The sequence below is a fragment of the Scleropages formosus genome, chromosome 16 (assembly GCF_900964775.1).
Source record: "Scleropages formosus chromosome 16, fSclFor1.1, whole genome shotgun sequence".
NCBI lineage: Eukaryota > Metazoa > Chordata > Actinopteri > Osteoglossiformes > Osteoglossidae > Scleropages > Scleropages formosus.
Window position 1 is genome coordinate 26,307,115 of NC_041821.1, and position 23,870 is coordinate 26,330,984.

The following is a 23,870-nucleotide window of genomic DNA, read 5'->3' on the forward strand; positions in this document are numbered from 1 at the left end:
ACCACTTCCACTGTAAACAGTGTTGGCGGAACACTGCTTCCCCCTTCTGAGTCGCCGGACAGTTTGCAAGAATCTCTTTGAGGCCGACCGAAAGTCTTCCTCCATGGCCTCACCAAACTCCTCCCAGGCCCGAGTTTTTGCCGCAGCGACTGCCAGAGTCGCGTTCCATCTGGCCCGCCGGTACCTGTCAGCTGCTTCAGGAGTCCCATGAGCCAGCCAGGCCCGATAGAAATCCTTCTTCAGCTTGACGGCATCCCTTACCTCCGGTGTCCAGCACCATATTCGGGGATTGCCGCCGCGACAGGCACCGGAGACTTTATGGCCGCAGCTCCGAACCGCCGCCCCGACAGTGGAGGTGTGGAACATAGTCCATTCGGATTCAATGTCCCCAGTCTCCCTCGGGACCTGGTTGAAGCTCTGTCGGAGGTGGGAGTTGAAGACCTCTCTGACAGGAGCCTCTGCTAAACGTTCCCAACAGACCCTCACTATGCGTTTGGGCCTGCCAGGTCTGTCCAGCTTTTTCCTCCACCATCGAATCCAATTCACCACCAGGTGGTGATCAGTTGACAGCTCAGCCCCTCTCCTCACCCGAGTGTCCAAGACATATAGCCGAAGATCAGAAGAAACGACTACAAAGTCGATCATCGACCTCCGACCTAGGGTGTCCTGGTGCCAAGTGCACCGATGGACACCCTTATGCAAGAACATGGTATTTGTTATGGACAAACCGTGACTAGCACAGAAATCCAATAACAACTCACCACTCGGGTTCAGATCAGGGAGGCCGTTCCTCCCAATCACGCCCCTCCAGGTGTCACTGTCGCTGCCCACGTGGGCCTTGAAGTCCCCCAGTAGAATGACAGAGTCCCCAGTGGGAGCGCTTTCCAGCACACCCCCCAGGGACTCTAAAAGGGCCGGGTACTCTGCACTGCCGCTAGGCGCATAAGCACAAACGACAGTGAGAGACTGTTCCCTGATCCGAAGGCACAGGGAGACGACCCTCTCATTCACCGGGGTAGACTCCAGCACATGGAGGCTGAACTGGGGGGCTATTAATAAGCCCACACCCGCCTGCCGCCTCTCACCCTGGGCAACGCCCGAATAGTGGAGAGTCCACCCTTGGTCGAGAAGAGTGGTTCCAGAACCCAAGCTGTGAGTGGAAGTGAGCCCGACTATATCTAGACGGTATCGCTCCACCTCCTGCACCAGTTCAGGCTCCTTCCCCGCCAGTGAGGTGACATTCCAAGTCCCAAAAGCCAGAGTTGGCGCCCGAGGTTTGGGTCGGCCGGGCACTCGGCCCCGACCACCGCCCAAATCACAACACACCGGCCCCTTACGGTCTCTCCGGCAGGTGGTGAGCCCACTGAAGAGCGGCTCTATGTCTTGGCTTCGGGCTGAGCCCGGCCAGGCCCCGGGGGCATAGAACTGGCCACCAGGCGCTCGCATGCGTGCCCCCCCCCAGGCCTGCCCCCCCAGAACAAACTGCTATATTAGTACCTTAGAGAAGAGAAGACAGAGGGTAATGAGGAACAGGAGGAGACATTGTGGAAGACCAAGCCTTTCCACAGACTCAACCATTGACAGAAAGAGGGAGTGGCTAACATGAAGAAATCCTACCAGTGGTAGGAAAAGGCTGGTCTGAAGGACAACACAGGGGCTCTGATGATAGCAGTACAGGAACAGGATCTAAGCACCAGATCCATAGAGGCCAGAGTCTACCATAGCAGACAGGACCCACAGTGCAAGCTGGGCAAAGATGCCCCTGAAACAGACTAGCACATAGTAACAGGGTGTAAGATGCAAGTTGGAATAGCATACACTGAGAGGCATAACTAAGTGGATGGAATAATGTACAGGAACATCTGTGCAGAATATGGACTGGAAGTCTCCAATTCCAAATGGGAGACACAACCGCAGGTGGTTGAAAGCAGCAGAGCTAAGGTCCTGTGGGACTTCAAGTTCTACACCGAGAAGCAATTACTGGCCAGCAAACCATACATAGTGCTGGTTGACAATAAGGGCAAATGTGAGGGGAAAGAGGGCAATTGTGATAGATGTGGTAATCTCAAGTGATAGCAATATCAGGGCTGAAGAAACAATTGGAATGGATGTGGAAGGTGAAGTCCAGAGTGGTCCCAGTGGTAATAAAAGTACTCGGGGCTGTGACCACCAAACTGGGAGAATGGCTCCAACAGATTCCAGGAACAACATCTCTGAAGTTTCTGTCCAGAAGAGTGCAGTCCTAGGAACAGCTAAGATACTGCACAGAATCTTGAGGAAAACAAACACACACCACCCTATGTAGGAGTGAGAGGGAGTTTTATATGTATATATATTGTCCTGGAGGGATTCTGGAATGAGCGACGGGCACAGGTGTGGGCTCATTGTTTTATTGAAAGGGCCGAACACATGAATGGCTGGAAGTCGCTCAAGGATCGCTGGATCGGCAGATGTTGTTCAAGGAAACAGGCAATACCTGTAGTCGAAGAAACAGTCCAAAGAATATAACCAGAAAGACACAACCACACAGCTAGAGAGAAGGCCAGGTGCAGTTTCTCATCTGAGGTTCTGAATTTAGGTGCTTCTGGGGTGCCAGAGACATCACGCAACTAGTGCCGCTGTTGGAGAGGTACTGTCATACCCCCAACAGGTGGAACTGATCCCGAGGGCAGCAGTAGCTGGCACACCTGCTTCACATCAAGGCACCATATAGAAGGAGCACCGTCACGAGGGTGTGCTGGGACCGACTGTCAGAGGACCTTGTCCGAAATGATTTTAACTCACACCTCCGGGAGAGCTTCTCCCATGTCCCGGAGGAGGTAGGGGACATGGAGTCTAAATGGACCCTGTTCAAAACCTCCATTGTGGAAGCAGCCAGGCACAGCTGTGGCCAAAAGCTTGTTTGTGCCAGCCAGGGCGGCAACCTGAGAACCCGTTGGTGGACACCGGTGGTGAGGGAAGCCGTCAAGCTGAAGAAGGAGGCCTTTAGGGCCTGGTTGGCTCTGGGGACTCCTGACTCAGCAGACAGGTACCGGGAGGCGAAAAAGGCAGCAGCAGCAGCAGCAGCGGCTGCGGTTGCAGAAGCAAAAGCCCGGGCATGGGAGGAGTGTGGAGAGGCTATGGAAAACAACTATCGGTCGGCTTCAAAGAGGTTCCGGAGAACCATCCGGCAGCTCAGAAGGGGTCGGAGGAATTTCGGTCAGGCTGTGTTTATCAGGAGTGAAGAAACTCTGACTTCTGATGAGGACATTGTTGGGAGGTGGAAGTAGCACTTTGAAGAACTCTTAAACCCGAGTGATATGCCTCCCTTACAGGAGTCAGGGCCAGAGGCTTTCGGGCTGTCAGAGTCCATTTTCCTGGTGGAAGTCACTGAGGTAGTTGGTAAGCTCCACAGTGGCAAAGTACCGAGGGTGGATGGGATCCGCCCAGAAATACTTAAGGCCCTGGATGTTGCAGGGCTGTCATGGTTGACACGCCTCTGCAATGTTGCATGGACCTTGGGGACAGTGCCCTTGGATTGGCAAACTAGAGCGGTGGTCCCTATCTTTAAGAAAGGGACTGGAGAGTGTGTGCTTACTATCAGGGCATCACACTTCTCAGCCTCCCTGGGAAAGTCTATGCCGGGGTGCTGGAGAGGAGGCTCCAGCCGATAGTCGAACCTCAGCTTGAAGAGAACAATGCGGATTCCGCCCTGGCCGTGGAACAGTGGACCAGCTTTTTACCCTCTCACAGATCATTGAAGGGGCATGGGAATTTGCTAATCCAGTCTACATGTGTTTTGTGGACTTGGAGAAGGCTTATGACTGTGTTCCCTAGGAAATTCTGTGGGAGGTGCTTTGGGAGTATGGGGTACCGGGACCACTACCGCGGGCCATTCAGTCCTTGTACGTATGGAGCGAAAGCTGTGTCCGCATACTCGGTCTTGTTCACGAATGAGGGAAGAAGGGAGCGTGAGATAGGCCACAGACTGGGAGTAGCGGTTGCAGTAATGAGGTCGCTGTATCGGACTGTAGTAGTGAAGGGGGAGCTGAGCCATAAGGCGAAGCTCTCCGTTTACCAGTCGATCTACGTCCCTACCCTCACCTATGATCATCGACTCTGGGTGATGATCGAAAGAATAAGATCGCGGATACAAGCGGCTGAAATGAGTTTTCTCCGCAGGGTGTTGGGACTCACTCTCCATGACAGGGTGAGGAGTTCAGACATCCGGGAGGAGCTCAAAGTAGAGCTGCTACTCCTTCACATTGAAAGGAGCCAGTTGAGGTGGTTTGGGAATCTGATAAGGATGCCCCCTGGACGCCTCCCTTTGGACTGGGGCCCCTAGGTTGGCCCAGAACCCGCTGGAGGGATTATATCTCACAGTTGGCCTGGGAACGGCTGGGGATCCCCCAGGTTGAGCTGGAGGAAATTGCGGGGGACAGGGGCGGCTGGGCCTCTCTGCTCTCCCTGCTGCCACCGCGACCCTTTTAGGACAAGCAGGACAGCAGATGGATGGATGGATGGACCATCATGAGTACGCCCTGAAGAACCTCGTCGTGGAGAACGGTTCAGTACACCCTTCAAGAACTTACCCCTTCAGATTGTTCGTTTGATCTCTGACAGTGTACTTATCTTTCTTTTGTTTTCCCGCAGACCTTCTGCATCTCAAGTTTTTTTTGATTTGGAAAGCATGAATAAACTCTGCTACTAGATGCAAGTCTTTAGAGTGGTCGTTTGAAGAGTTGTTGACAATTTCAGTGATAACTGTGTTTTAGCTATGAGATGCTTATAGTGTAGTAATTCCTATTGGTACAGATTAAAAGAAAAATACTCTTACAAACTTACGCAGGTAAAAAAAAAAAAAAAAAAATCCCACATCAGCGCAGACTATATTTTATCATTCTTGAAATGTATTGCAGGGGTGCGGTGGCGCAGTGGGTTGGACCGCAGTCCTGCTCTCCGGTGGGTCTGGGGTTCGAGTCCCGCTTGGGGTGCCTTGCGACGGACTGGCGTCCTGTCCTGGGTGTGTCCCCTGCCCCTCCGGCCTTGCGCCCTGTGTTACCGGGTAGGCTCCGGTTCCCCCGTGACCCTGTATGGGACAAGCGGTTCTGAAAATGTGTGTGTGTGTGAAATGTATTGTACAATACTAAGTTTATATTTACTCATTGCTCACACTATATTTACCGAACAACATGGAAACATGTTGTGCTCTGAGTTTCGATAGAGCAAAGAAGGTTGCACAGACAGCGTTCATTACGAATGTTTATTGGAACACTGTCACAGGTATAAGTGTAAATACAAGGAAATAATGCTCTTGGGGGGGTGTGGTGGCGCAGTGGGTTGGACCGCAGTCTTGCTCTCCGGTGGGTCTAGGGTTTGAGTCCTGCTTGGGGTGCCTTGTGACAGACTGGTGTCCTTTCCTGGGTGTGTTCCCTCCCCCTCTGGCCTTACGCCCTGTGTTACTGGGTAGGCTCCGCGACCCCGTATGGAACAAGTGGTTGTGTGTGTGTGTGTGTGTGTGTGTGTGTGTGTGTGTGTGTGTGTAATACTCTTGGTCCAAGGACCTGCACCCCTAGTCAGGCAGCGCAGTGCCACTCAGGCTTTTCTCCTCTTTCACTGGCCAACACATTCAACCCTATATATTCTCTGTAACTTCCCCCAGCAGTTGAACACTTAATTCCATTTTACTCACAGTTCAACCATTTACAATAAACTCATCTCTTTACAATAAATAATAAACACTTCCCGCTCAGACGTAACGCTCCCAAGTAATGAGGGTCATTACACTATGTAGCAGTATTAAGCCTGCACCTTTTTCCACCCAAGGTGCCTTATAATGCCAGATACACTACTTTACAATGAGTCACACATTTGTACACCAGTGAAACACACTCTCTGTAACACACACACAGAATTAGCAGTTTTTAGGTTCAGCAATCCACTTGTCTCTCTTTCTTATAATGTAATGCACAAATTGTATTCTCTGAGACACACGTCGCTTTGGAGAAAAGCGTCTGCTAAATGAATAAATAAAATGTAAATGTAAACTCCATGTATTTGGACAGTGGGAGGAAACTGGACCATGTGGAGGAAACCCACTCAAACACAGGAAGAACATGCAAACTCCACACAGACTGAGTAGGGATCAAACCCATGTCCTCTGCTTGCTGCACCATTGGCTGCCTGTTGAGTTCAACAGTCTTGAAAGGTAGCTTAATCATTCAGACTTCAAAATTAAGCATTTAGCCACAACCGCACCGTGGGATAAATCCTGCATAACATCCACAAGATCCACCCCGTCTCACAACAGACTCTACGCAACCCTTTGTCTAGGCCAAAATGATATCCTGCCTGGACTACTATAACTCTCCTTTTTGGCCTTTCTACCTCTGCCATCAAACCTCTCCAGGTGATACAGAACACTGCTATACAAGTTGTGCTTGACTTGCTGAAACATTCACCCATCCTCGTCTCTCTGCACTGGCTTCCTATAGCTCCCAGGATTAAATTCAAGACTCTGGTTACTACCTACAAAACCATCAACATATCTGCTTCTCGATATGTACAAGACCTGATCACTAACTACAGCCCAACCAGACAGCTACGTTTCTCCACCTTTGCCCGATTGGTCTTCCCATGCACAAAAGGTCCGAAATCAAAAGCACAAAGGTTTTCCGTTCTGGCTCTAATGTGTTTGTCCATTTTCTTTTCTTTTTTGGTTTTCCTCTCACCTTGATTTGTACTGGAGTCACAAGTGTCCAGCAACATCAATTGTTTAATAATCAAATAAACTTTTGTGCAGCTACTTGTGTGATGTATACTGGTTCATATGGTAGAATGTGACAAATAAATTTACTTTGGAATCATGTGTCTGCATTCCAGTCTTTCCTTCTGTAGATGTAATGAACTCATTGCATTTTTCTTTAAGAGCTACATCACTGAGGAGAAAAGCATCTGCTAAATGAATAAATATAAATGTAAGAATGACCTTCAAGAAAACCCATCCATCCATCCATCCATCCATCCATCCATCCATCCATCCATCCATCCATCTTCTGTATCCATTTGTTCATTTAGGGGGTTGTCAACTTTAGCCTTGTCTGTAAAGTACAGGTAAGAAGAAAGAATACACCTTCTTCTGAATGCTCGTTCCGTGCAGAGTACAGTACTTATTTACATTCACCAACAGTGTTACCATGTTGAAAAATTGAAAAACTGCCAAATAACCTATATTCCACCCTGTAACACCAGAATATTTGAGTACAAACCCAGAACTTAAGCGTCAGAATTGGTAATTGATCCACTGACCTAAATGCAGTCAATATATTAAGCACAATTATTTTCAATGATCATACTATCATGTTAATCAATACCATATCGTTTTATTCATGAAAATGCGTTCACTTTTAAGGATCAAAGTTCCCCACATTTTTACAATATACCGTATTGTTGGGGTGATAGTTCAAATGCAAGCCACTGTCACATAAAGGTGATGACGTCCCACTGCTCTGGTCACTGGGTACACCTGAATGAATTGGAAACAAACACAATTATACAATAGTCTCATTCATAATCAGAATGCTCAGTAACAGAAAGAATGAATTATAAAAAAGACACATCTCATCATTATGTTAGCAAGTTCAACTATAAAGGCTGAAAATGTTATATGTTGCATATGCAATATTACCCAACACCACAGTCAGACTCAGCATTATTAATTAAAAAAAACGTGAAGGCAAATAATTTGATTTTAGCAGTAAAAACATTAGTGAGGCTATGAGGGATAAAGCATACGTGGTATTTGTTACTTGTCACATGAACATGACAAAATTTGCCTCATTCTCTTTTTACTTTCTGATATGTGCTTGTAATTTAAACCTTATTCACTGCAGCTGATGATGATGAGGATTTTTTCTTTTTTCACATTGCAAAAGTAAGACGTACATGTGCAGTCTTCGCAGAGAGGCAATTTCAGAAAGGCTGGCGTCTTTTTCAAGAAAGAAACAGTCAGTGTTACTTCTTCTCCAGCATTTCTCAAGACCTGCACCTAGACAAAGAAAGTACCCTCAATGATCTCCTATTCTAATGAAGTGGCCAATTGTCAATCGACTTTGTGTTGTTTTCCTGGAGGAAAGCTGGACAGATAAGCATGTTACATGAACTACATCTCAAACACATAGTTTTCAGCAGCCTGTCTAGACACATTAGGGAAGAGGCAAGTCACTCTCTGTACTTTTGGTTTTTGGTAGACAGAGTCGATTAGTTATGGCATCCAAGATGCTGAAGACCCTTTTGGTTTGTTTAATAGCTAGGGTAATCTACTAACTTCAGACAGTTTAATTTGGTTTGCCAAAGTTCCTTTCATTGGCTCTGTCTTAGCTCCTTTTTCCCCTGTGTTATGTAAATATTAGCACAGATATAATAACTTGGACTTGAGCATTTCCTTGTTGTACATGCAATTTTGTTGGCCCCTTGTTACCACTCATCCCCAATCACCTGATGTTGCACCCTAGTCACCACTAGATGGCTGGGGATCATAACAAGCACTCACAAGATTTACACATTAAAGACACATGAAAAAGTGCAATCACCAAATTTTGACAGCTACTTTTGATTTGAAGAGTATTTAATGTTGATATGCAATGGTGATGGTACTGCGGAGGGTGTGTAATGATGGCCGTGCCTTAAATGTAACTAATAAATCATTTAACAATTATAAGGGCTGCAGAGGAAATACTAATACTTGATATATTAATACTAACGTGTTAAAGTCTGCATCATCCATCATTGCTTGTCAGATTCCTAATTTAATTATAGCACCTGCCTACTAAATTTATTTCCTGGTCCGTAGATCTGTCCTTTGCAGTGATAGTTATAATGGATAATCAGCATATTGGAGTCTGCATCTTCAGGACTTGCAATCCAGCTTCAATGTCCCTCTCAAGCTCATTAAGATGCCTCTGTAATTCACAGTATCAAGAGAAGCTTAATGCATTTGAGACCTACAAAATCAGTTGTAGTGCTCAGTGTTGGTGGACTCTAAAATAGGTGCTCTTTAAAGCACGCTATTGGTACTCTACAATTAATGCTATGCCTGCTGATTTTGTGATGTGATCTTTGACAAGCGCTGTTCTCTACCTGAATATACCGCCATAAAAGGCTATAACAATTACTTTTTAAGGGACAACAGTAAGCGTAAATGGACAAAACATCAAGATATCAGTTAACTCTTGTCTGATCTTGACAATAGAAATAATAGACATTTCTTATATTTTGTGAAATTAGCATTTCCTTATCGATTTCTACTTGAAAACAATTGGAACTTGTTTTGAAAATTCAAGAACAAGATAACTATATTACATTTTATAGTTGGTTGACGTCAGCTTGTGCGGCTAGTCTTCCACGTAAAGCAATCTTGAAATGAAAATGCATTCCAACACAAATTTGTACATTCTTCGGTTACTCTGCATGGACACTTCTCATACCTTGGCCCAGAAAACTGGGTATTTTTGTTCTTATAATAAGATGAGTTGTGCAAATTCTTGAAATCCAGGTAAGAAAATATTAATGTACGAAGTGTCCTTATAATAAAAAATGAGCATAAGCTAGTTCCTCAATTAATAAACACAACTAGAAGTCTGTAATTTTGGTTGTTTTTAAACTTCAACGTCACTTTTACTGCCAAGTCAAAATAAAGAGAATCTTATTAATTCTGACATTTCTTATTTGCTAACAAGGTTTTGTAAAAATCAAGCATATGTAATAAACGAAAAATGGTTTTAGAATAAGACAACATTTTTAAAATACCAATCTTTAAGAAACGTAATAACCTTTGCCATGTGTGCATATTAGAGTTGCAGTTTCAGCCATTTGTGACTGGTATGCTGGGCTGGGCTGCTTTATACATATTACATTTTAAATGTTCCGTGGCTTGTCTTAGTATATTAGCTCACAGTTTATCTAGCTACTTCTGTATTGTATGTAAATGTTTGTGTACCCATTAAATTTTTTTTTTTAAAAATGTAGAAAGGTGATCAGGATTTGTCTATCCTGAGTTCTGTGCACCTACTTATGCAATGAGTGCATACAGTGGAAAGAAACAAACTAGGTTTACTTAAGAATCACATGTCTGCAACTATGTCTCTTTTATTCATTTAGCAGATTCTTTTCTCAAAAGCGATGTACATCTCAAAGTACAATTTTTGTATTACATTAGGAGAAAATGTAAATGTAAATGTTGCCGTTATACTCATTCATTTTGAAGACACTTTTCTCCAACATGACATACATGTCAGAAAAAAGTACATTTCACTAACTACATTTGTGTTGTTTTCACATTTAATTTCTAGAAATATGCCGAAAAATTAGTAGCTCTGGAGGGTTGCTTTAGTTATTAAGTGTGCATTAAATATTAGGTTATTAAGTAGTTTAGTTGCAAATGTTTTGGCATCTTGCCCAAGGTAAGTTGATGTTGATGAAGACATCTCACAAGATGCCAAAACATTTACAATTAAGTTACTCAGCCCTGTGTGTACTTAGTAATCAAAATTTGTGAATCTTTTCCTGTTTTACTTCAGGGTTGAAGGGTACAGTCAGATCTACTATATAAACTGATTTAATCTTGGCTTATACTTTTTATTGGTTTATTCCCTTGGCTGTAGCATTTCCCAAAAGGGATATATTTTCAGTAAATAAAAATGTAATGAAGGACATTTGCTATCATATCATGAAGGACAGATCTGTAAGCATTTTGATTTTTTTTTATTATTATTTCTTAGTACCTGAAATCTGTACCTCTAACAGCTTTCAAATTAGGAAAAAAAAAAAAAAAAAAAAACAATTTTCGAGATGAACAGTGTTTATCAACTGTTTGCCTCATAAAATGATTAAGTGTTATTTTATTGTCATCTGCATTTTGTGTACAGGCAGAATGTACTTTACAGCATTGTATTCATGTTGTGTTTAGTAGTTGTTGAGAAACACACACACACAAACATACATACATACATACACACACACTGTCTGAAGCTGCTTGTCCCAAGGGGGGTTGTGGTGAGCCAGAGCCTAACCCAGCAATGCAGGGTGCAAGGCTGGAGGAGGAAAGGACGTCAGTTCGTTGCAAGGCACCCCAAGCAGGACTTGAACCCCAGGCCCACCAGAGAGCAGGCGCTGGCAAAACCCACTGTGCCACCACACCCCCCCTGTTGAAAAGCATCTCGGTGTATAGCACACGGCTCTTAAACATGGCAAAACACATCATAAAACACACATCAGAATACCAATTTAGACTTTCTCAGTTTGATATAATAAAATTATTTGACAATTATTGAATTAAAAGTTACTCTTTTTGAGTTGGTTGATATATTTTCAATTGCACTCCTTCCTCAAAATTTCTGCCTGTTGCAGAGATTAAACAACTTCTGTTCACACACCCTGGTGAGAGACATCAGTAACGTGCCCTCAGAGGAAACAAAACTTTTAGTTTTTTAAAAAGACTAAAAATGGTTACAGCTTTTGTCTGGGATTTAAGAGTGATTGTAATGAAAAACAGGATGACCAGTGAATGTCAGTATGCTTATGGCATGAAGTAATTGATAAAAGGACTAAAAAGGAGTTTCTTGAGGTAATGTAATAATACTGAATGAATTTTAATATATTTCAAAACCATATAACTATTACGTTTCTTAAAAATTGGTATATTAAAAATGTTGTCTTATTCTAAAACTATTTTTCGTTTATTGCAAAGGCAGAGTAAATATAATGCAATTCATCAGAACTACAGATAGTCACACTCAGATTTTCTTTTTTTTGGGGCAACCATTCAGGAATTAAGAAAAGGTCCTGGTGATTAAAATGTGCTTTATTCTACCTTGTTGTGATATTTGTTTTCCGCTTTATGGGTTAATTTCTTGCATTTCAATGCCTGCATGCATGAATATGGACATATAGCGATACGCTTCTTTTCAAGGTGGTTCGGAGGTAATGTTTGCAAAATCTCTGCACATGTGAATTAACAGCACTTAGCATAAAAACACAAACACGACAAAAATGCAGAACTGAAAACAAAAGGACAAAATAAAGTAACCAAAGTGTTATCTTCTATAACTGCAAGAGTAAATTTAATTGCTTGTGAGTTCAGCAGATGTGCTTGTCACTCCTGACGCGCCCAAGGACTGCACTGTCACTCCCGACATGCCCGACGATTGCGCATCTAACAACCGCGTGCTTGACGACCACTGCGACCCCCCCCCGGCGACGATCCCGGAGACTCAGTATGAAAGCACCTGCTCTGATGCACCTGGCTGCAGAACCTCCAACTGAGAGACGTTCTCCTCACTTATTTCTTCCGAGGCTAATTGTTCTGCTCTGTTCTCTGGGTGCAACCCTGTGTGATACAAATAAAGCAAGTTAGCATCAGCACTTGAGTCTGCTCTCCTAATCCTCCACACACTGCGTGACAGAAGGTTCTGCCTTTCATGCGGACTCAGCGATGCTCGATCAGCTGCACCATGCCGTCTCCTCACATGGCACCCTGCTGGGCTCGCGTGACCAGTCCCTGCGCCAAATTGAGGGGACTCTCCAAGAGATGGTGGAAGCGTTCTGGTCCAGCGGGATCACTCAATCCACCGGGACCCCCCACCTCGCCAGCCCGGATAAGTATGTGGGAACGCCGGACAACTGCTAAGGCTTCCTAATGCAATGCGAACTCGTGTTCGCTTATTCTCCATGAACCTATCAAGCAGACAAAACCAAGATTGCTTACCTGATTTCCCACCTCACGGGCCCCGTGCAAGACCTGGGAAGAGCACGTCCGCCAGGTAAGAAAAGTGTTAGAATGGCTCCTCCAAAACCCACTCTATGTCAAGGGGGAAAACGTCTCTTCCACCAGTCCAGAGTGCCGTTCCTGGGCTACAATCCTGAGTGACGCAGGTGTGGCTATGGACCCAGAGAAGGTCCAGGCGGTGATTGACTGGCCACGACTGCGAACTGTGAAAGCCCTGCAACGGTTCCTGGATTTTGCTAATTTCTATAGGAGATTCATCAGGGGATTCAGCTCCATCACTGCCCCCCCTCACAGCTCTTACGGCAGGTAAGGAGACCCACCTGCCTTGGGGCGGGCAAGCACAGCAAGCATTCCTAGAGTTGAAGACTCGTTTCACGACAACACCAACATTATGACACCCAGACCCCACATTACCATTTGTAGTGGAGGTCTCAGAGGTCGGAGTCGAGGCCGTGCTGTCCCAATGGCAGGGTGACCCACCAAAACTGTACCCCTGTGCATACTTTTCACAAAAGTATGAACATGATGGCGGCGCGGTCAGATGCAGCGGCTGCTCCGGGTCCTAAAAACGGTGTTTTAATGTCAGTTAGTCTTGTCTCCTCGTCCTCAAAACCAGAAGAAATACAACAGAAACATCAGAAAGCTACACTGCAATATGTCTACGATCGCCAGCGTCTTCTGGAAATAGGCAGTGAAGGTAACCATCATCCATAACCAATGACTACTGTGAAGCTAAGAGGCCTTTGTTTACTGCGGAAGCCAGACCCCGAGACTAAGGCTGCTACCCGCACAAGGAGGTGCCGCAAGCGGTGTGAGAGAGGACGCAAACGCGGCAAGCGCGGAGGCATACGAGCTAGGCTAAAGGCTAACCCCACAAGACCAGCTCTTCCAACAATCTTGCTGTTAAATGTACGCTCACTAGACAATAAACTGGACCTAATTCGACTCTGCCGGACTGCACAGCACGAGACAAGGGAGTGCTGCGTGTTTGTTCTTACCGAAATGTAGCTAAACAACAACATCCCAGACTCCGCCATTCAGCTGCACAGGCTAACATGCTACCGAGCGGACAGAGATACAGCACTGTCTGGTAAGACTCGCGGTGGCGGCTTGTGTGTATATATTAACAAGGAATGGTGCAACAATGCTGTGTTAGTGTCAAAACACTGCTCGTCGCTGGTGGAGTTTATAATTGTGAAGTGCCGACCCTTCTATCTGCCAAGGGAGTTCACAGCCATTGTCATTGTTGCTGTGTACATACCCCCTTGTGCAAACGCTAAGGACGCTCTTCGCGAACTGTACAGTGCTATCAGCGAGCAACAGACAAATAACCCTGATGGCTTTTCATAATATCCGGTGATGTTAATCACGCAAACTTAAAGACAGTCTTGCCAAAGCTCTACCAACACGTTAACTTTGCAACAAGAGAAAACAACACATTGGACTTGGTTTATTCAACAGTAAAAAATGCGTACAAAGCTGCACCCCGCCCCCATTTCGGGTACTCAGACCACATCTCTGTTATGCTAATTCCAGCATACAAACCACTTCTCAAACTTGCCAAACCGGTCCAAAAGCAGATCACAGTATGGCCAGACGATGCTACCTCAGCACTACAGGACTGCTTCCAGGACACAGACTGGAACATGTTTAAAGAGGCAGCCACCTACCATGACCACACAGACCTGCAAGAATACACTGAAACAGTGACTGCTTACATCAAAAAGTGCATTGATGATGTGACAGTCACCAAGACCATCACCACACGTGCCAACCAGAAGCCATGGATGACAGCAGAGGTTCGTGGGCTGCTAAAGACCCCTGATGACGCATTCAGATCGGGAGACATAGCAGTCCTCAAAACAGCAAGAGCTAACCTGTCCCGTGGCATCAAGAAAGCAAAACAGTTATATGCACTAAAAATCAATAATCACTTCAGTGACAGCAAGGACACACGGAGTCTGTGGCAAGCTATTCAGACCATCACAGACTACAAGCCCCTGCCACAGGCCTGTGAAGATGACACATCCCTCCCAGATGCACTTAATGAGTTCTATGCACGGTTTGAAATGCAGAATGACAAGTCCGCACACAAACTACCCACACCTCCCAATGACCAGGTGCTCTCTGTCTCCAGTCGATGTAAGGAAGACCCTATCTAGGGTTAACCCATGCAAGGCTGCAAGTCCTGACAACATACCAGGCTGAGTACTGAGGGACTGTGCTGAACAGCTGACAGATGTCTTAACAGACATTTTTAACATCTCATTAAGCCAAGCAGTTGTCCCCACATGTCTCAAGTCCACCACCATCATCCCAGTACCAAGGAAGTCACCTGTGTCCTGCCTGAATGACTATCGTCCCATAGCACTGACCCCAATCATGATGAAGTGCTTTGAGAGGTTAGTCGTGCACCATATCAAATCCAATCTCCCCAACACACTTGACCCGCTTCAATTTGCATACCGTCCAAACCGCTCTACGGACGATGCCATCTCCTCCACTCTCCACCTGGCTCTTACCCATTTGGAAAACAAAAACTTTTATGTTAGATTGCTGTTCATCGACTTCAGCTCAGCATTCAACACTATAATCCCACAACAGCTCATCAGCAAACTAAACCTGCTGGGCCTAAATGCTTCCCTCTGTAATTGGATCCTGGACTTTATAATCGGAAGACCTCAGTCAGTCTGTGTCGGCCACAACACCTCCAGCACTACCACACTGAGCACAGGTGCCCCACAAGGCTGTGTGCTCAGCCCGCTGCTCTTTACGCTGCTGACCCAAGACTGCACTGCCAAGTTCAGCTTCAACCACATCATCAAGTTTGCTGATGACACAACGGTGGTAGGTCTCATCAGCAACAATGATGAAACACCCTACAGAGAGGAAGTGGCACAACTGGTTGAACGGTGTGGTGCAATCAACCTGTCCCTCAATGTGAGTAAGACAAAAGAGGTTGTGATGGACTTCAGGAAGAACTCCGTTGACCACCCCCCACTGACCATCGACAGCTTGACTGTGGAAAGAGTCAGCAGCACTAAATTCCTGGGGGTGCACATTACAGAAGACCTCACCTGGACCACCAACACTACATCACTCTCCAAGAAGGAGCAACAGCGGCTCCACTTCCTGCGCCGACTTAAAAGAGCAAGTCTCCCTCCTCCCATCCTCACCACATTCTATAGGGGAACAATTGAGAGTGTGCTAACCAGCTGCATCACTGTCTGGTACGGGAACTGTAGTGCAGCAGACCGCAAGACCCTACAGCGGACAGTGAACACAGCTGCAAAGGTCATCGGTGCCCCTCTTCCCTCCATTCTGGACATTTTCCTTGCACGATGCTCCAGTAAAGCCACCAGTATCGTAAAAGACCCCACTCATCCCTCTCACAGTCTCTTCCAGCTCTTGCCATCAGGAAGACGGTATCGGAGCATCAGAGCCCACTCTGCCAGACTGCTCAACAGCTTTTTCCCCCAGGCTGTGAGAGCCCTCAATTGCAATCACCTTGCCACCCTCTGAAACCTCATCCACAACCTTAGCTCCTGAAACCAGGATCCTCTCTCCCCCCCAACCCACCACACCACACCACACCACACGCAAACTGTTGGAAACACACTCTTTTCCTTTCCATATGCAAACCAACTGTAGAAACACACTTTTTTCTCTATATGCACCCCACACACACACACACACACACACACACACACACTTCCAGAACCGCTCATCCCTTACGGGGTCACGGGGAACCGGAGCCTACCCGGCAACACAGGGCGTAAGGCCGGAGGGGGAAGGGGACACACCCAGGACGGGACGCCAGTCCGTCACAAGGCACCCCAAGCGGGACTCGAACCCCAGACCCACCGTAGAGTAGGACTGCAGTCCAACCCACTGCGCCACCGCACCCCCTATGCACCAGACACTTTCTTATAAAACCCCCAATGTTACAAGGACTTAATAAGATAACACAAATGTTTACTTGTGAATGCACTACAAATCATATTGCACTACTTCCTTCTTAAATACTTCTATTGCACAATATCATGTACAGTTATTATGTAAGTACTTGTATAGTCTGTCTTAGATTATGTGTATGTATAGTTAACTGTTTATAGCATATGTATATTTGCCCTAATTTTAGATTACCGACTTAGTAAATTAGCTATGTAGGTCTAAAAGCTGTCCTTATGTCTAGTGTTGTATGTTTATATTTATGCTTATTTACACAGCACCGTGGTCCTGCGAGACACGACATTTCGTCCCACTGTATGTCCACACATGTAGTGGAATGACAATAAAGCTCGACTTGACTTGACTTGAAAAGCTGTCACCAGCTGAGCGAAACTATGACATTGGAACTTGAGAGCTCTTAGCCATTAAATTAGCCCTGGAGGAATGGAGGCACTGGTTAGAAGGGGCCTCGCATCCCTCTCTGGTACTAACTGACCACCGTAACCTAGAGTATCTTCAGACAGCACACTGTCTGAACCTATGCCAGGGCCGATGGGCCTTGTTCTTCACCAGATTCGATTTCACTGTATCGTATTGGCCAGACTCTAAGAACATGAAGGCTGATGCCCTCTCACGGCTGTTTGCCACTGATGCTTCTACTGAATGCCCAGAGCTGATCCAACCCGAGCACTGTGCTGTGGCCCCAACACGCCGGCACTTCTTTCAGGAGCTCCATGACGCACAAACAGCTGAGCCCAATCCACCTGTAGCACCAGAGGGTAAGGAGTACATGCCCGTGAAAATGCGACCAAACCTCCTGAAGTGAGCCCACGACTCTTCCACAGCCGGTCACCCCGGTGTGCGCCAAACACTGTTTCTCCTCCAAGGGAGGTTCTGGTGGCCCTTCATGCCGGAGGACGTCCAGGAGTACGTAGAGGCCTGCACAATCTATTCCCAAGCTAAAACCCCAACACAGAGACCTGCTGGTTTGGTGGAACCAGTGCCAGAACCCTCACGGTCTTGGTCTCATGTAGCAGTGGACTTCCTGGTGGACCTCCCACCTTTGAATGGTAAGACTGTAAGACTGTGATACTAACCTTGAGTGACCGATTTTCCAAAGCCTGCCACCTGATCCCTTTACCATAGTTGTCCACAGCCCTGGAAATGGCAGAGGCACTATTCCAACAGGTCTTCTGCCTATACGGTCTACCTGAGGACACTGTGTTTGATTGTGGGCCCCAATTCACGTTGTGAGTACGGAAGGCGTTCTGAGCAAAACTGAGGGTCTCGGTGAGCCTCACCTCTGGCTAGCACACCCAGTCCAATGGGCAGGTGGAACAACTGCAGCAGGATGTCAGTCGCTTCCTCCGCAGCTACTGCACCCATCAGCAACACCAGTTGTCCTGGTGCCTGCCCTGGGCTGAGTATGCTCACAACACCTTGACCCACTCCTCCACAGGTATGTCACCGTTCCAATGTGTTTTAGGGTACCAACCTGCTCTGTTTCCCTGGTGCCCCAGCCCAAGCAACGTACCCATAGTTGATGCCTGGCATCAGGCCAATGGCGAAACGTGGTGGACTACCAAGGCTCATTGCTGACATAGCACCTTCCAATACAAGCAGCAGGTGGACCGCCACCGGTGCCCCCTCACCTTGTAGCCAGGGCAGCAAATGTGGCTGTCCATCCGGGACTTGAGGTTACGCCTCCCCTCCAGGAAGCTCAGTCCCCATTTCGTCTGCCCCTTTGAGGTCCTTCACCAGGTCACGCCCGTTTCCTATAGGCTCCAGTTGCCCCGGATTTATGAGTCCATCCCACCATCCACGTTTCCTTGCTCAAATGCTACAGGTCCTCTGTTCTCCAGGCACCTGATGATGGCACGCTGAGGCCGCCAGCCGAGTGAGTGGCAGTCAATGGGAACCCGGTCTATGCTGTTTGGGCCATCCTTGATTCCCATCGACAGCAAGGGGGCCTCCAATACCTGGTTGACTGGGACGGCGATGGCCCGGAGGAACGGTGTTGGGTGCCCGCGCGCGATGTTCTGGACCCTGTTCTTGTTGCTGATTTCTACAGGTCCCGTCCGGACTGGCCCAGACCCCGCTGCAGAGGCTGTCCGCCCTCGCGTCATGGGGCGGCAGGCGCCGCATGTGGGGTTGGGGGTATTGGCACTCTCGACATGCCTGACGACTGCACTGTCACTCCTGACACGCCCAACGACTGTGCGTCGAATAACCGCATGCTTGACGACTGCCTCAACCCCCCCGGTGATAACCCCGGAGACACAGTATAAAAACACCCACTCTGACGCACCTGGCCACGGAACCTCCAACTGAGAGATGTTCTTCTCACCTATATCTTCCGAGGCTAATTGTTCTACTCCGTTTTCTGGGTGCAACCCCGTATGATACAAATACAGCGATTTAGCATCAGCACTTGAGTCTGCTCTCCTAATCCTCCGCACACTGCATGACAGAGCTATACCATACCCTCATTAAAGCATATTTCATTTTCAGTGCAGTATTGGCTATTCACTGGCTTACTTCTGACTTTCTTCACTGGCTTACCCAACTGCCCATAATAATCGTTCATAAATTAGTAGACATCTACAATAATACAGAGCCATAAATATTCACAGAAGGATAATTGCTGTGTTGTGCAGGTAATGAACAGATATTGACAAAACAGAGTTATGGGCTTATTAATGCAGTCTCCTAATGGTACAGTGTAACAGCAGTGCCTGACAGTATTGTTTTCTCACTATAATGATCATCATCCTTTTTATAATATTATTAGTGTTATGGGTACAATCTTCCATTATCTATCAATGGAACTATCTTCCAGTATGTATGTAGCCCATGTGCTGTAGTATTCTGCTTTGCATTTAAACTTTGTAAATGTTCTCAGAAATTTGCTTTGGCTATTGAACAACATTGGTCAAGTTTAGTGCAGAAAATATGCTGAGGATATTTAAATTTTGTTTTCACCTCAGTAAATATATTAACGAGAAAAGAGGTTCAATAAAACATAAATCCTCCTGGTATTGTCACTGCTGCAGAACAAGGTGCTGCAGGATACTCACAGGTGCAGGAGTAAAAGGACCCAACTGCACTTTATTATCCAGAAATAGGTCTAACCCTGGAATATGACATGCTGTGACTGACCCTTTTTAAAACCTTGTCCAGTATGTGATACGTTCCATGTACACATGCTTTTAAGAGTGACACTAAAGCACAGATTGAAATAAATTGCTAGGCTTCTTGGATTAAATCAGTTAATTAACTAGGCCTTTATCTTTATTAGCCGCTTATCAGTCAGGGTCACTGCAGTCTGGAGTTTGGCCCTGCACGGTGCCAAGTTTATTGCAGGGCACACACCAAAAACACTACACACAACCTCTTTTTCTATTTCCCTTGCATGACCTTGAATTGTGGAGGATGCAGGAAGTTAAAGCACTAGGATGCAAACATTTGTAGAATAGATAGACTGGGGTGAAACGATAGCAAATCCTGGATATACCAGATGCCAAATCTATAGTGCATCTACCCTTTACAAAGTATTAAATATGGTTTCAGTTACTAAACAGTCATTCCCTGGACAAAATGTTAATGAAAGTTCCAGTATTCCATTATAATTTCTTATTGCAGAAGAATTCAGCTGTACAGGGAAATTCATTTAATACAATTACTTTACATTTACATTTGTTTAGCAGATCTTTTTCTCCAAAGCGACTTCCAAAGGATACTATGTAGTGTTATCAGCACACACATCTTATTCACTATGGTGACTTTATTGTATAAGGCATTTCTTTGTGTTTGCAAAGATAAAATATGTATTTTTTGTGCCTCCTGAGAATTAAGTGGCACAAGACATTTGTATTTATCAGAATTTTTTCTTTACAGTTATTCACACATTTATACAGTACATCAGTGTAATATACAAGCATATATTCAATTGCACGCCCTTTAAATTTCTTGGATTTCTACATTGCAGATAGTAGAATATCTACTATAGATACATGTGGTCTGATACTTACCCAAGTCACAATTACAGACAAAACACACACACACACACAAACACACACACACACATACATTTTCTGAACTGCTTGTCTCATACGGGGTCGCAATTTGTTTAATTTAATAAACACAGAAACAATTGTATTTCTTCTTGTCTATATTGAATAAATTATTTAAACTTTCATAGTCCATGCTAGTGGGGGCGTGGTGGCGCAGTGGGTTGGACCAGGTCCTCCTCTCCAGTGGGTCTGGGATTCGAGTCCTGCTTGGGGTGCCCTGCGATGGACTGGCGTCCCCTCCTGGGTATGTCCCCTCCCCCTCCAGCCTTACGCCCTGAGTTGCCGGGTTAGGCTCCGGTTCCCCGGGACCCCGTATGGGACAAGCGGTTCAGGGTGTGTGTGTATGTATGTATGTATGTATGTAGGTAGTCCATGCTGGAAAAAGTATGTTAAACTGTAGGCTAATGACTTCTACAAAACCTAACTGGAGACAGCTGTTTTCTGATCAATAACATGAGATTTCAGCTGTTGGTTTGGGCGTTGTACTCTATCAAAAAAAAAAAAAATCAATTATTCCATCAAAACGACACCCTATTTTTTCTGAAAGAACCTTGGAAGTAGTAGTATAAAGATTCATAAAGCTAAAATTTGCAAATACATGGGTGATCATATAATTCCACAGTAAGACAAGCTTTGCAATAAAAATAAATTTAAAAAAAAAATTATATTCTGTTTTGAGGGGGTTCCGGTGGCGCAGTGGGTTGGACCACAGTCCTGCTCTTCGGTGGGTTTGGGGTTCAAGTCCCGCTTGGGGTGCCTTGCGACGGACTGGCGTCCTGTCCTGGGTGTGTCCCCTCCCCCTTCAGCCTTATGCCCTGAGTTGCTGGGTTAGGCTCCGGTTCCCTGTGACCCCGTACGGGACAAGCGGTTCTGAAAATGTATGTGTGTGTGTATATTCTGTTTCTACTGACCAAAACAGTGGCCGCCCTGCAATTATCACAGCAAGAGCGCAGAATGCAATTCCGAAGGAGGTGGAAAAGCCATACGGTAAGAACAAAGGACTTGGGGAAAAAAAAAAATCTTGAACTTTTCAAAGTCATTGTTCACATATCCACTACAAGAAAAATATTTAAGAATGGTATTAATGTAGAATACAATAGAGGAAACCACTGCTCTCCACTGCTTTAGAAACAATGTTCTGTGGATGAATGGGACATAAGTTGAAGTCTTTGTCAGAAATGCATAATGTTATACACACACACACACACACACACATTTTCGGAACCGCTTGTCCCATACAGGGTCACAGGGAACCGGAGCCTACCCGGCAACTCAGGGCGTAAGGCCGGAGAGGGAGGGGACACACCCAGGACGGGACGCCAGTCCGCCGCAAGGCACCCCAAGCGGGACTCGAACCCCAGACCCACCAGAGAGCAGGACCCGGTCCAACCCACTGCACCACCGCACCCCCTGCATAACGTTATAATTAGAAGGAAAAAAGAACTGAACACTATTGTGTATTGAGTGTTACACAAACTGAGGGATAAGTGTTAATGGGTCACCCTTAAGAGTAACATGAGTTAGAGTTTGGTTGGCCAGTGAAATGTACCAAAAAGAACGGAGTTGTTGCTTGCACGTGGTTCAGTACAAAGAAAGAAGAAAACATGATTCATCGTGTATCATCTTTATTCGTCTTTGTATACAATTGACATACAAGCAAAAAACAGCTACCAGACACCAACACCAAAACATCCTTTTAACCATGAAGCATGGTGAAGGGAGCATCATGGTTAGATAAGCAATCTGTTTTCTGAAGCTTAAAAGAAGTTGGGTGATGCAGTAACACAATGGCCTAAAACACAGGAGTATACCATAAACAGAATGGGTAAAACAGAAGAAAAGGTGTGTTCTAGAATGGTCATGGAACCCTAAACCAACTGAGAAACTGTAGCACGATTTGTTCACGAAAGGAACTCGAAAAGCATCAATGACCTAAAACAGTTTAATAACGAGGAATGGTCTCAAATTCCTACCAAGTATTGTGCAAGTCTGATAAGCAGCTGTAAGAAATGACTGGTGGAGGTTATTGCTAAAAACAGAATTGAACCATTGGATATCATAAACTTGTACACCATTTTTCCATCCTACACTTTGAATGTTTAGATGAGGTTCAATACTGAAAGAAAGTATAGTTGTCTGTCATGAGACTGAGCAGATTGTGTTTGTCCATTATTGTGACTCAGCTGAAGATCAGACTACTTGTTAGGAGTTATGCAAAACTCCAGGCAATTCCAATGGCTTCATGTGTGCCACGCCCACACCTCCGGGCCAACACGGAACACCTGGCACGCAACGCAGACTGCAGCATAAAAGGCTGCGTCAGACAACCAGCTGATGCGGAACCTTGATCTGCCTCCTCGTTAGCGACCTTCTCCAGGCATTTCCTGTTCCCGAACGCCTTCCCCGAACCCGTCCCTTGTTCCCCCGATTTACTGCCTCTTTCTGATCATCGACCTCTTGCCTGTACACTGACCTCGCCTTTTGGATCCTCCGTTACGACGTTCGCACCTCGAAGACCCTTTGCCCGTCCTCTGACCTCCTCTCTTGGATTTCCCCGAAGACACCACCACGATTACCGCTCCGCACTTGGGTCCGCCGCTTCCCTCAGACGCGACCATGACAGAAGGTTCCGCCACGTATACGGATCCAGCGGAGCTGAACCATCTCCAGGCCGAGTTGGACTCGCGTGAAGCGTGCTTAGCAGGTATGGAACAGACGCTCCACAACCTCATCGCCTCTTACAACCAGGTGGTAAGCGTGCTGAATACGTCGCGTGCGCCCACACAGCCCATTGAGAAATGCGCAGCCGGTCCTGCAGCACCTGACTCGTCGAACGCAACTCCTTCTCCATCACGCGGTTTCCACTTGTCTCTCCCGACCCGCTTTGACGGGACCCCAGCGCAATGTGAAGGTTTCTTGTTTCAATGTGAGCTCGTTTTTTCCAGTATGCCCCTAGTTTACAGCACAGAACAGAGCCGGATCACCTACGCCCTCTCTCTGCGCACGGGCAGAGCACTTGAGTGGGCGACAGCAGTCTGGACAAATGGCTTCCCCAGCACTTATGTGCAGTTCAAGAGCCGGTT

At 46.1% G+C, this 23,870-nt stretch overlaps 1 protein-coding gene across 1 annotated transcript in view; it reads right to left on the reverse strand.

The window, feature by feature from the left end:
- Positions 1-23,870, reverse strand: part of sntg1 (syntrophin, gamma 1) — a 200,141-nt gene that overhangs the window by 56,018 nt on the left and 120,253 nt on the right. Inside the window, exons 8-9 of the mRNA XM_018727869.2 lie at positions 7,924-8,026; positions 7,422-7,504 (exon numbers count right to left, since the gene is read on the reverse strand). Of these exons, the coding sequence (XP_018583385.1) occupies positions 7,422-7,504; positions 7,924-8,026 (186 nt within the window). The remainder of the gene's footprint in view (positions 1-7,421; positions 7,505-7,923; positions 8,027-23,870) is intronic.